General features: G+C 37.8%; 1 protein-coding gene across 1 annotated transcript in view; it reads left to right on the plus strand.

Annotated features, from left to right (window-relative positions):
• Positions 1-14381, plus strand: part of ERN1 (endoplasmic reticulum to nucleus signaling 1) — a 131153-nt gene that overhangs the window by 102561 nt on the left and 14211 nt on the right. Inside the window, exons 12-19 of the mRNA XM_074260829.1 lie at positions 1020-1208; positions 1387-1660; positions 2760-2850; positions 5725-5914; positions 7809-7908; positions 8398-8597; positions 12137-12284; positions 13186-13313. Coding sequence (XP_074116930.1) covers positions 1020-1208; positions 1387-1660; positions 2760-2850; positions 5725-5914; positions 7809-7908; positions 8398-8597; positions 12137-12284; positions 13186-13313 — 1320 coding nt within the window. The remainder of the gene's footprint in view (positions 1-1019; positions 1209-1386; positions 1661-2759; positions 2851-5724; positions 5915-7808; positions 7909-8397; positions 8598-12136; positions 12285-13185; positions 13314-14381) is intronic.

The raw sequence follows: 14381 nt of genomic DNA on the forward strand, positions 1-14381 counted from the left end.
TACATAGAAGAGATAGAGGAAGCATTTCAAGTAAGGGAAGCAACATTAATAAACACAGTTGGGAATGAGTATATTGTGTTTCTAAAAGTATAAAGATACACCTAGCTAAAGCAGAGGCTGCTTATTGTGGAATAATAAGAAATAAACTTAGATAAGTGAAAGGTTATCCACTGCTAAAAACTAGATTTGAAGTAGGAGGAAATAGGAAGCTATGGAAGGTTTTTGAAGTAGGGAGTAATGTGATAAAAATAGGATTTGGGGAATCTGATCCTGACAGCTGTATACAGGATGTATTGAAAAGGAGAATTGGACCATTGAAGTAATGCAGAGTAAAAAATCTGGTATTCTTCATTCTCACGGAAAAACTAGCTTCAGAAAAACATTGTTAAATAGGTTACATTCAAGTGATGCTTTAAGACTTGGAAAGCACTTTACACAAATTATCTCATTTATCCCTCACTGTATTGGAGATAAATGCTATAGGTATTATTCTTTAAATATTAAGAAACTGAGGCACTCATATACCTTTGGGACACAGCTAGTAAGCATTGGTGATGAGAATTGAACCCGAGCTAATTTGATTTTTACCCAGGAGACTTGTCATTTTAAGATGTCTTGCCCCATCCTTATATGCAGAAATGCCAATTAAAGTTAGAAGTGGGCACTCTGCTATGGGCAGAGCCTGGTGACGGTGAGCATTGTGTTGGCTAACATTGAAGTCCAGTATTGGAGTTGATCAACGGCTAGGAAAACTAATTTTTGTAATTTAAAAATAAAGGGTGGTAGTAAAGTTTAGTTTCCCCCAAGAGATTGAAAAGCCCCAAGTGTGAGTAAGATTGCAGAGCATGGGGTGAAATCATTTATTTTGTGATGTGTAAGTTTTAAGTTTCTATAATCTGTGAAAATAGTAAATAGTCAAGTTGCAGAGAAACCCAGAAACTCTGTGTGTTGTTGTTAGCTCTCAAAGCTTTGGTTCTGGGAAAGAATTTTTTGCAGTGAATAAACCCTCTCTCCCATAGAAAATTATCAAAATAGTTGACCGGGACACAGAAGAACCAACTCCTGCTACTCATCAGGATATTGAATTTACTCGAACCCCAGTAAAAACAGAGGCAGCTGTGGACTCCATTTTGAAGGACATGGCTACAATCATCCTGTGTACCTTCCTTCTTATTGGATGGGTCGCCTTTGTCATCACGTACCCATTGGTAAGGCCTTGTCTTTTGGGGCTCAATTCTTGCTGTTTGCTCTGCTTTTCTAACTGGCAGTTGGTTTGCCACTATTAACATCAGATCTTCTCAGTTTCTCTAGGCAAGAGTCTGGGGTGGGGATAAATGGATAACACTGTCCTCCTAAGCCTTGGGGTATGCATTTGTTTCTCCCCAGAGCATGCACCAGAAACAGCAGCTCCAGCACCAGCAGTTTCAGAGGCAGCTGGAAGAGAGGATCCAGCTGCTACAACAACAGCAGCTTCCTTTCCAAACTCCTGGTGACCTGGCTCAGGACTCAGATTTCCTGGATACTTCTGCTGGTTTGCACTCAGAGAGCTCAGCTCCCAGCAGCCCCAACATGTCTCCGAAGGGCTCCAACCACTCTCAGCATTCCAGCAATTCAGCTTCCAAGGTCAGCGGCAGCATCACCACTGAGCAAGATGAGGATGGTAAAATCATGTTTCGTTTTCTCAGTTACATCTTTTGTGATCAGGACCAGCTAGGGGGAAAAAGGGAACAGAATGCCCATGTTCCTGCCAGTACAGAATAAACCATAAATGTAAATAAACTATAAAATGTCATTCTCCAATGGTTGTTCAGGACAGCCTTACTTTTTGTAAATTGGAAATTCATTCTCCTACTGTTTTGTCCATGAGTCTTCTTGGCAACAAGTCAGCACTAGCATCTTCTGTTATCTTGTTCTCCAAGGACTGGACATCATAGTAGGCTGGAAATTAGAAACTGGTTACCTTGGAGCATAGTGTGGGGGAAAAAAAAAAAAAAAGTACTAGAAGCATAAATAATAGCAATTTAGGGCCATAAGAAGTCTTAGAGATCATGATTCATGTGTCCTTAACCTTTATTGTGTCATGAACTGAATCCTATCTAGTAAGCCTGTGGACCCTCTTCTTAGATGAATGGTTTTAAATGCATAAAATAAAACATAGAGAATAGCAATGGAAATCAGGTGTATTTAAATTTAGATATATATTTAAACTATTAAAGTTTATAGATTCCTCCTCCTCCCCACTCCCCTGAAATATATCCCTTGGGAGTTCATGACCTCCAATCAAAAATCTCTAATCAATCTAATCCTCCCATTTTATACTTGAGAAAATTGGGACCAGAAGAAGAAAATTAATTTATCTAAAGTCTCTTTGCTAGGCTCTTTGCTAGTCAGTTGATGTGAGAGACAGAATCAATCTCATCCAATGTTGAATGATGTTGATTTTTATTATTATGATTATTATGCAGTTGGTCTCATAGAATAAAAGAATTAATAAGTGTTTATTGAATTGTATTAACACAATGCCAAGTATTAATTCTCAAATTAGAAAACCCAGTTGCTTTTGTCCCTCTTTTCCCATATAACTTCATACTGTCTAATAGCTTAAAGTATGGCAATGAGGCAAAAGTTAAACAAGTAGTTCGTGCCAGGTACTGTTCTAAGAGAAGGACTTGACCTTTAAAGAATAAATATTGTTTTAGCTGAGGGATTTTCTTTAGTTTTGTTTAAAGTAGTATTTTCTTGTCATGATTTTGGCACAGATGAAGAGACCAGCATGGTTGTAGTTGGGAAAATTTCCTTTTGCCCAAAGGATGTCTTGGGACATGGAGCTGAAGGCACAATCGTATATCGGTAAGTGGTGTGGAGAGAACCAAACCTGTCCACAAAAACAAGTATTAGAGTCACAGAAGCTAAGAATTTCAAGGCATCTCAGTGGTCCACCTAGTCTCACCTCACTCAAAAGACATCCTCTACTAGACTAGGACAGTGTTATCCATTTATCCCCATCCCAGACCCCTGCCTAGAGAAATTGAGAAGGGCTACCGCAGGGAAGAAGGAATAGAGGCTCTCTGTGGCTATTGAAGGCACAGCTAGGACTCATGGGCAGGAGTTAAATGGAGTCATATTCAATATAAAGGCAGGTGATGGGCAAAAGAGTCAATCTTGAAGCCAAGTGACCATCTAGCATCTGTTAGAAGGTCTCTTCAAGGATGGGCCTCGAAGCAGTCCATTTCATTTTTTGGACAGCTCTATTTGCTGGAAAAATTTTCCTGACATTAAGCTGAAATTGGTCTCTTTATAATTTCCATCTGTTGTATCTGGTTTTGCCTTTGGCACCAAACAGAATAAGTCTATAAGTCTAATCCCTGTTTTGATTGAAAGTGCTTTTAAAAAATAATAATAATAGCTTTTTATTTTTCAAAATATATGCAAAGATAGTTTTCAGCCTTCACCCTTGCAAAACCTTGTGTTCCAAATTTTTCTCCCTCCCTTCCTCCTGGTCAGTAGATAATCCAGTATAGATTAAACACAAAAGTGCTTTAGATTTTCATCTGTTACCACCTGGGATCTTCTCTAGGCTAAACACCCTAATTTCTTCAGCCAGTTCTCATTTGACATAGACTCAAAAGCTTCTGACTCTCCTACTTGCTTTCCTCTGGACAATCTCCATTTTACCATCTTATTTTGTTCTTAAACTGTGATAGCCCAAAATGAACATAATACTTCAGGCATGGTCTAGGACAGAGTACCAAGAGACTCGATCTTATTTCAGTTGGTGAGCTTATCCATTCCCATGGATTCAGTTCTCTCTCTGTAGATGATCCTCTTCTCTATTCATCCAGCCTCTCTCTGTATTTCCAGTCTCACACTGGATGTGTAAGACTTCCTAGTGGATGTCCAAAAGTTTGTGAATTTTAGCGTTATAGCATCTCTTGCATGTTGTTTCTTTTCTCCTCTACCACCATCACTCTCCTGGTACATACTTTTGCCATTTTATGCCTGAATTAACAACAGACTTCTGCTGGGTCTCCCTTCTCAAATCTCTTTGTATTCTAGGCCATCTTCCACTCAATTGTCAAATTGATCTCCCTAGTGCAGCTCTCGCCATTTCACTCCCCTATTCAATAAATGCCAGTGGCTCTCAATTACCTCCAGGATCAAATATAAAATTTTCCGCTTGGCTTTGAAAGCCTTTCAAAACCTGGCTACCTTTCTGATTTTCTTATGCCTTTTTGTGCTGTATGTATTCTTTGATTCCGTGACATTGGCCTCCTGACTATTTCACAAACCAAACACTCGATAGTTCAGCTCTGGACATTTTCTCTGATTGTTCCCCATACTTAGAATGTTCATTATCCTCAATCTTGCATACTGACTCTGCTGTTTCTTTAAGGTCTCAATTACCCATTTTTTTTTTTAAATTTTAAATTAATTTTATAATTATAACTTTTTTTGACAGTACATATAGATGGGTAATTTTTTTTATTTTATAATTATAAATTTTTTTGACAGTATATATGCATGAGTAATTTTTTTTTATAACATTATCCCTTGTAATCATTTTTCCAAATTATCCCCTCCCTCCCTCTACTCCCTCCCCTAGATGACAGGCAATCCCATACATTTTACATGTGTTACAGTAAAACCTAGATACAATATATGTGTGTAAATCCAATTTTCTTGTTGCACGTTAAGTATTAGATTCCAAAGGTGTAAGTAACCTGGGTAGATAGACAGTAGTGCTAACATCAATTACCTATTTTCTACAAGAAACCTTTCTTAATACTTCTTCATTCTGGCCCTATCCCTTTGTTAATTATTTCACATTTATTCTGTATATAGCTTGTTTGTACATATTTGTTTACTTGTCATTTTTCCCATTAAATTATAAACTTATTGAGGATAAGGAATACCTTTTATCTCTAGGTCTCTTTTTTTTTTTTTTTTTTTTTTAAATCCCCAGTGTTTAGCACTCTCTTTTTTAAAATTCCCAGTATTTAGCACTCTCTCTTTTTTTCAATCCCCAATGTTTAGCACTCTTTCTCTTTTTAATCCCCAGTGTTTAACACTCTCTCTCTTTTTTTTTAAATATCCAGTGTTTAGTGCTTTCTCTCTCTCTTTTTAAATTCCCAGTATTTAGCACTCTCTTTTTTTTAAATATCCAGTGTTTAGTGCTTTCTCTCTCTCTTTTTAAATTCCCAATATTTAGCACTCTCTCTATTTTTCAATTTCCAGTGTTTAGCACTCTCTCTCTTTTTAAATCTCCAGTGTTTATCACTCTCTCTTTTTATCCCCAGGGTTTAGCACTCTCTCTTTTTTTAAATCCCCAGTATTTAGTGCTTTCTCTCTCTTTTTTTAAATCCCCAGTATTTAGTGCTTTCTCTCTCTTTTTTTAAATCCCCAGTATTTAGCATTCCTTTTTTCTTTTAATCCTCAGTGCTTAGCACAATACCTAGCACATTTGTTATTCAGTCTTGCCCTACTCTTTGTGACTCCATTTATGATTTTCTTGACAGAGATACTGGAATGGTTTACCATTTCTTTTTCCAGTTCATTTTACAGATGAGGAAACTGAGGGAACACAGTAAAATGATTTGCACAGGATTACATGGGTAATTACTCTCTAAGGTCACATTTGAACTCAGGCCCAGCACTTTGTCCACCTAACTGTCCCACCATTCCTCCAAGGGGAAAAACCTTGTACTTTTTTTTTCCCCTCTTCAGGGGGATGTTTGACAACCGAGCTGTGGCAGTGAAGAGGATACTCCCAGAGTGCTTCAGTTTTGCAGACCGTGAGGTGCAGCTGCTTCGGGAATCCGATGAGCACCCTAATGTGATTCGCTATTTCTGCACAGAGCGGGACCGCCAGTTCCAATATATTGCCATTGAACTGTGTGCAGCCACTTTGCAAGAGGTAACTCAGGCTCCCCTGGGACATTTTCAGCTTTGCCATTTACCCAGATACTGGTTTTTTTTTTTTTTTTTTTTTTTTTTTAACTTTATTGTTGTAGGTTTTGTTTTATATTGCAAATACAGATTAACTCACCATTAGTTCTATGAGGGGCCTCTTGCATCAACAAAGTAAAACAATCGAGTAAAATCAACAATATGGGCAACTCATCTGAAAGTGTATGCAACATTTTACACTCATAGCACCCCCTCCATCTCTTAAATTTTTTTTTAATGAATAAAAAAATGTATTTTCACTCCCACCTACCACATGGGAAAAGCAAAAAAAGTATCCCCATTTTTTTTTTTCACTTAAAATTTTTTTTTATTGGTTTATTATTGGCATCAATGAACAGTAGTTTGTTCAGTCTTTTTCAGTTGTTTCTTACTCTCTGTGACCCCAGTTGGGGTTTTCTTGACAGAAATACTGGAGTAATTTGCCATTTCCTTCTGCAGCGTATTTTACAGAAGAGGAAACTAAGACAACAAGGATTAAGTAACTTGCCCATAGTCACACCACTACTAAGTAGTATTTTGTATTATATATATATATATATATATATATATATATATATATATATATATATATATAAAATTGTATTATAGTATTCCATGAGTGTGCTATAATTTATTCAACTAGTTTTTTTTCATTATAAGTAATGCTACCATGGAAATTTTTAGTAGCAAGATTAAACAACAACAAAACCATTCTCCTGACATATTCCCAAAACTCTTCTCCTTTAGGCAAGTCTGTTAGAACTGCAGTGTTGCATCAGTTAACACCTGTTTTGATTGGCCCCTTCCTCAGCAGCCATTTTTCTTGTTCCTATCTTACTGCTCAAGGCTGGAGCAAGATCCTTCTTCCTGGTTTTGTAAATGGAGAGCTTAACATGGCTTGGAATATATGGCAAAGTGATGGCCAACCTTTTGAGGGAGAGCTATGAAACAGGATAGAAAGCACTGACTGTTTTTAAAAGAGCTTAGTACTCTTTTTCTGTCCTAAGGGCTGCTCAGATGTACACATAATGGCAAATGAAACCTGAGTAGGTCAGCAGGAAGGAGAATGGCCCAGCTCTTGTGTCCTGATGCCATTTCATTATTCTTAGCAGGGATAATATATAATATGTTGTTTGAAAGGGAGGATGATATAGTAAAAGTCCTGAGTTAGAGGGCCTAATTTGGACTCCCAGTTCTGTCATTTAGCAGAGGGCCATAAGCATCCCTAGTTTTAAGTTCCTCATGAATGATCTTGTCATCCCTAACCTCACAAAGTTGCCATGAGAACCAAAGAGGATATTGTATCTGAGATTGTTGTTCATCCTTAATTCTTGAAGAGGAGCAATGATATCAAGAGGGTGATGTTTTGACTTGCAAGTGAGTTGAATTAAAGTGAGATAGAGTTGTACAAAATCTCACTTTCTCCTCCAGAGTCAAGTCAGGATCACTGGTGATGGCCCTGGATACAGTGGGAGACCTTGACCTTTTTAAGCTAAGGTCTTTGTCCGAACCAATGCCCATTCAGTAATTAAAGGCTAAGTAAAAGGCAAGGCAAAAAATGGTCTAGTTTGCCTTCATAAAAGAATCAGTCTGGGAAGGGAAGACCTCAGAGTTTCTGAACAGAATAGAAACAGTTGCTCACTCTGAGCCATCAAAACTCAAACTCTGAGCAAGTGAATCTTGGGCTGGTCCAGTCAGTGAGAGACAGAGTGATTTAGGTTTAAAGGTATAGTCAGGTAGCTCCATTTGAATCCCAATGGCCTTTATCAAAACCTGCAGTGGAACCCATAAGATATCATAGAAACAAGACATTGTAATAATAATTATCATCACTATTATCATCATCATTATTATCACTACAGTACGTGGAACAGAAGGACTTTGCTCATCTTGGCTTAGAACCCATCACCTTGTTGCAGCAGACAACATCAGGACTTGCTTACCTTCATTCCCTCAGCATTGGTGAGACTCCCTCCCTAATGTACTCAGTGCCATATTGTTGGGGGCACAGTTGTCAAGACCACTCTGAGTTATTCTAGTGTTTGACTCAGTTTGATCTCTTTGCCACATCACTGGTGAAAATCTACTCCAGAAGGGGAGCATCATGGAGAATTTAAGGTGCTAGGAGAAGGGACAGAAAGAGGAGATAAATTATGCTCCTAACTTCATTTTGAAATGGTTTACCCTAAGTCTGAATCACTCCCCATAAAGGAGTCATACAATATGAACAGCCAGGGCATCTAGAAGTGACAGTTGGTGAAGGAGATGGCGCTAACATGGAGAAATAGTAAGGGCAGCAAGCCCCCTGAACTCTCTTGACATTTCCTCTAAACAACTTTAAAATAACTCCTCAAAGAAAGTGGGAGAGGGGGATTCAATGCTATATTATCATGGGATGGTACCAAATGTTGTGATTGATAAAAGTTGGGCTGACCTAGAATTTTGCATTAGTTCACAGAGACCTGAAACCCCATAATATCCTCCTTTCTATGCCCAATGCACATGGCAAGATCAAAGCTATGATCTCTGACTTTGGTCTCTGCAAGAAGCTGGCAGTGGGAAGACACAGTTTCAGCCGCCGCTCTGGAGTACCAGGCACTGAGGGATGGATTGCTCCAGAAATGCTGAGTGAAGATTGCAAGGAGAATCCAGTGAGTAGCAGAGCTTCTTTTTCTAACTACCCAAGACCTACATTAGACCATACCCACCCCTGCAGGAGAAGAGATTCCTTAAGCACAAAGTCAAGAATTCTCAAATATTGGAAATTCAGGTTTCTGCCTGGCTTTCTAGCTGGAACTTGAGCTGGCCTTTGGAGGAAACTTGAGATTCTATGAGGCTGTTGTCTGAGGAAGTTGAGGCTTTCCAAGTGCCCAATGAAGCTTCAAAATATTTAGTAAAAATAGTAAATTTTGTCTCCACTGAGCTTTAGTCCAGTCATACTCTTTTTCTGCATCTGGGTGGTACGGTGGATAGATGCTGGACCTAGATTCAAGGGGAGGGAACTCAGGAAGACCTGAGTTCAAGACCAATCTTAGATACTTATTAGCAGTGTGACCCTAAGCAAGTCACTTAAGCTCAGTTTATCTCATTCTCCTTATACTTAAAATGAGGACGATAACAGCACATTGCAGGATTGTTGTAAGGATAGAATGGGATATTTGTAAAGCACTTTAGTAACTTGAAATTCTGGCTGTTATAATAATTATTATTCTGTTTTAAATAATAATAATAATCTTAGTACTTCAAATAGTGTCTAACACATAGGAGGTGCTAAATAAATATTGATTAATTAATAATTACTACTGCTAACACTATTACTATTATACTTTACCCAAATATTAATAAAACATTTGATAAAGTGTTTCCATGCTATTATTGTGGAACAGAAGGAGAAATAGGCAGAAACTTAACGGAATTTACAACTAGTGATGGATTGGCTGCTAATAAGTCAATCTCAATCTGGAATACATAAATTTTTCAGGGTTTTTTTTTGGAGGGGTGGAATTGGGATTTTTTTTTTTTTTTTTTTTTTTTTTTTTTTTTGAGAAATGACAATTATTTAAGTAGTGTTTAATACACTTATAGGGTGCTTTACAAGAATCACATTTAATCCACTGAATACATTTAAGGTATCAAAGGAAATAATGTATATCTTGAATATCAATATAATTAAAATATTTGGTTCTTATAGTTAACATGAAAGCAACTGATCCAGTGTGCTGATATTTTCTTCATATATGCATTGTTTTTGTCACAGTATGTGAGTAAATATTGAAGGAACTTTAATCCCTAAGTGTAATGGAGTATCCCAGAAATCTCTGCTTGGTCCTGTGCCTATTGATCAATGTCATCAATGGCTTGGGTAAAGAGATTGGAGCACTATCTTCCTCTGGAACCTGTGGCAAACTTGGAAAAATCTGTTGTTTTTTTTTCCATAATAGGGAGCTTCTAAGAGAAATTTGATTTACACCTATTATTGCTTCACTGTACTTTAGAATTAAAGGGGAAGAAATTTTTAGAACTTGAGGAAGTAGATTTGGTGATTTGCACATAGTTTTTTTTCATAATGTTGAAAGGTAAAAGAGGAAAGAAATGGATCCAAAAGTGTCCAACTTACAATAAAAGAAACTGAGGGAGAGCTAAAAGCCAATAACATTTTATTAAAGGATCCACAGATCGTCCTTGCAGCTGAAGATGCCCTCTTTTCCCAGGGCCTTAGTTTTATAGTGCTTGATATCCAGATGATACAGAAAAGGCAAAGTAAAAATGGAGTCTTGTTGGTAGATACAGTTTAGCCAGAATTCTCTAGGAGGAACTGACTACACAAAATACAGAATCTCACTGGTCCAAAGGAGCAGATGAGCAGAATTTGACTGACTTATCATGACCTTTCAGAAGGTCCTATTGAACCAAAGAGCAGGCTCAGGGCCTAGACTGGTAAACAGATGTGAAAATATCTACATAGGTCAATGGGATGATAGATAGACAAATCACAAGCTGGCAAAGTCACAGCTTTGGCCAAGTGCTCATGGCCACTTCCCCATATTGGGCAATAAAGGGGTGATGAGGGATGGAAGGACAACAAAAATAGCTGGGATATTTTCCATGTCATTGAGTCACCTCCCTCACACTGGGCTTAGTCACTGTAATAAAGGCAAAAACAAGGGTGGAGGTCCTCTAGTTAGCTTCCTATGATTAAACAAGTAAATGTAATCTGTGATTCACAGCTCTGGGGCCTAAGATACAGGACTTATAATCACTACCCTTATGGAATCATATCAAACTGATTAAAACTGATTGGTATAAAGTAGGGGTCTGATTAATCATCTGTCATAGAAGGGAACAAAAATTAAAATTCTTCCTTTTCTCAATCATTCTATCAAGTTCAGCCTGGGGTCTCTAATGAAAAACATTAAAATTGACATCAGAAAACCCAAATTCAAATTCCAACCAAGACTGCATGATCTTGAATAAATCACTTTCTTTTGTGGATTTTAGTTTCCTCATTTTTAAAATGAGGAAATTGGATTGGATAATTTTTAAGTGCTCTGACATTCTATAGTTTTGTGATCCCCTGAAAAACGAATAGGATTGTACAATAGATAGAACTCTGGGCCCAGCTGGAGTCAGGAAGACTCCTTCCTGAGTTCAAATTTGATCTCAGACATTTACTAACTGTGATCCTGGGCAAGTCACTTCACCCTGTTTCCTCATCTGACAAATCAGCTGGAAAAGAAATGACAAACCATTCCAATATCTTTTGCCAAGAAACCCTAAAATAAGGTCATGAAGAGTCAGACATGATTGAAAAACTGAGCAACAAAAGGACAAATAAGTATATGTTTATAAAGACATCTTACATCTGAGTTTCTAGTGAAATAAATTGGCCTTGAATTTTATAATATATAAATTCTTTTAGCAGTAAGAGTATATTATTATTTGAATTACCTAATTGGATTAGAGTATCTTAAATAGGTAGCAAATTTCTTGAATATAATGATAATGGTAGCTAATATTTATAAAAACTAGTACTATGCATCTTACAACCATCATCTCATTTAATCTTTGCAACATTCTTAGGAGACAGGTGATATTATTATTATCCCTATTTTATAGTTGAGGAAACTGAATTAAACAGGCAAACAGTCAAGTCTTCCTGACTCTTAACTCCAATGTTCTGTACACTACGGTACCAGCCTAAAGAAAATACAAGGTAACACTGAACTAGGTATTAGAAGACTTGGGTTCAAGGGCTGGCTCTGTTGCTCGACTTGTGTGATTTGGGGAGTTTGAAGTCCAAGAAGCTGGGTTCAGATGCCAGTCTGCCATTTATTACCTGAATATCTGGATTCCAAGAGTACAATTTTTACTGGTTCGGTGTCATTGTGGCAGCGAGGTGGTTCAGTGATTAGAGCACCAAACTGCCAATACATATGATTATAATATACATTATATATATAAAATTCATAAACATATAATAAATGCACCAGAAAGTTACAAATGCTGTATGTGATTGTAATGAATATATACATACATTACCTCATTTGACTATGGAAAGCAGGATAATTTTGCAAATGAAGAGATTTGGGAAAGGATGGCCCTTATTGAATTGAATAGGACTTTACCCCTCAGTAGAAGGTAAGATCCCTGCCCCACCTGAAGAATTCATAAGCTCTCTATCCTTTTTCAGACTTATACAGTGGACATTTTCTCTGCGGGCTGTGTCTTTTACTATGTGATATCTGACGGTAACCACCCATTTGGCAAGTCCCTGCAGCGGCAAGCCAATATTCTCCTTGGTGCCTACAGCCTTGACTGCTTGCACCCAGAGAAGCATGGTAAGTTATGAGAATAGCTGGAGTGTGGTTTATTCAACTGTCCTTGTGCCCTCTCCATCCGGCAAGGAGTCAGGGTGGGTATACTGCTCAGAATTGTTCTGGTCACCGTCTGACTCATCTGTTGTGAAATGTGCACTTTTAGAGCCATCTCCACTCCACATGCTCATCACTTGGACTATTTGTGCCTGACTTGTGGCGGAGCCTTCAAGTTCATATTGCTCTAATCAGCCACTGTCAGCCACACTGTTATCTTGACCCCAGCACAAAGATGTAATTTTGAAACTCTCTAAGTATGAAGGACAACAACTAATCTTTCACTGCGTGGTCTAAGTCAAGGATTCTTAACCATTTTTGTTTCTTGTGCCCCTTTGGGAATCTGCTGAAGCCCTTGGTCCCCTTCTCCAAAAAAATGTTTTTACATGCACAAAACAAAATATATAGGATGACAAAAGAAGGCAAGTAGATTGAAATATCATTATCAGAATATTAAAAAAAAAATCAAGCCCATGAGTTTCAGCTTAAGAACTCCTAGCTTAAGTAGACTCTAACAACCCTGTCTCATCTCAGTGCTTATCAAGTCATCAAGTCTTTATTAAACATTTATTATATGTTAATCACTGGGCTGGGTGCTGCTTAGCAGAATTATAGGAAAAAGAGAATTATGGTCCACAGTCTAGCTCAGAATATAGGGAACATTGTCCCAACTTTGTGACTGTGTGACCCTTTGTCTTATGGCTGAGTTTCTTTTTTCTTTTTTCTTTTTTTTTTTTTTTTGATCTCTAACATATCTTGGGTCAGTGGTCTTTACCTGGCTTAGCAAGTGGCACCTATGGGTACTGGAATCAAGTTGGTCACCAGTGAGCAGTGATTGATTTGTGGGTTTTTTTCCCCTTTCATGTAGAAGACATCGTTGCTCATGAACTAATAGAAAAAATGATTGCTATGGATCCCCAGAAACGACCCTCAGCCAAGCATGTACTGAAACACCCATTCTTCTGGGGCTTAGAAAAGCAGCTACAATTTTTTCAGGTATTGTTGTTGTTGGTGTGTGTGTGTGTGTGTGTGTGTGTGTGTGTGTGTGTGTGTGTACCTGTACCTGTGCCTATACCTATGTTTTTATTATGTTCCAATCTTCCAGAGGAAAATCGAACCACCTAAAAACATTGGAACACCTCTTTTGACTGCAAGGTGGAAAGCTTTCACTCAGAATAATGATTTTCTCTGTGTCCTCAACTCTTAATTTGACAGTTTAATTCAATTCAATACACCTTCACTAAGTACTTTCTTTGTCAGGGTCTGTGATAGGTACATCCTCTGTATACAAAGTATACAAAGAAACTTGCCCTCAAGAAAAGCTTCTTGTTGCAATGGGAACAGCAACCTGTATACAGTTGTAGACAGAATAAATAAAAAATAATTTTATGGGTGGGAGGGGAATCACTAAATAGCATGAGAAATGAAGGAAATCCTCAATGGTACTTCAACTAAATCTTGAAGGAAATTATGGGCTTCCAAGGGGCAGAAGTGAGGAAAATGAACATCCTAGACTGGAGATGACATGCCATGTACAAAGACATCAAGTAAGTCACCTTATGGTTTTATGATCCTGTACAAGTCAGTGGACTCTCAGTTTGCTCATCTGAAAGATGAGAATAATAATAGCACTCATCTCACCAGAATATTGTGAGGATCAAACAAAATAAAATATGGAAAGCGCTTTGCAAACCTCAGAGTGCTATATAAATATTATTGTTATTATAATGGTTTATTATACAAGCACTGGAGTTTATTGAGGAGAGGGACTAATGTCTTTCTACCTGTGTTTTAGGAAAATCAAGTGGTAACTATGTGGAGGATAGATTAGACAGGGGAACCAATTAGGAGGCTACATGATTATAACAGTTGAGACCAAGAGATAATGAGGGTCCAAACCAACACAGTAGTTGTAAGGATAATGGGATTAGGGATGGATGTGAGAGATGTTGTAAAGGTAGATGGGACATGTGGGGAGGAGACAAGGAGACCAGGATAGTGTTGAAAGATGCAGACTTTTGAACCTGGAAGCTCTCAACAGAAAAAGGGAAATTTGGAAGAAGG

The sequence above is a fragment of the Sminthopsis crassicaudata genome, chromosome 4 (genome assembly GCF_048593235.1).
Source record: "Sminthopsis crassicaudata isolate SCR6 chromosome 4, ASM4859323v1, whole genome shotgun sequence".
Taxonomy (NCBI): Eukaryota; Metazoa; Chordata; class Mammalia; order Dasyuromorphia; family Dasyuridae; genus Sminthopsis; species Sminthopsis crassicaudata.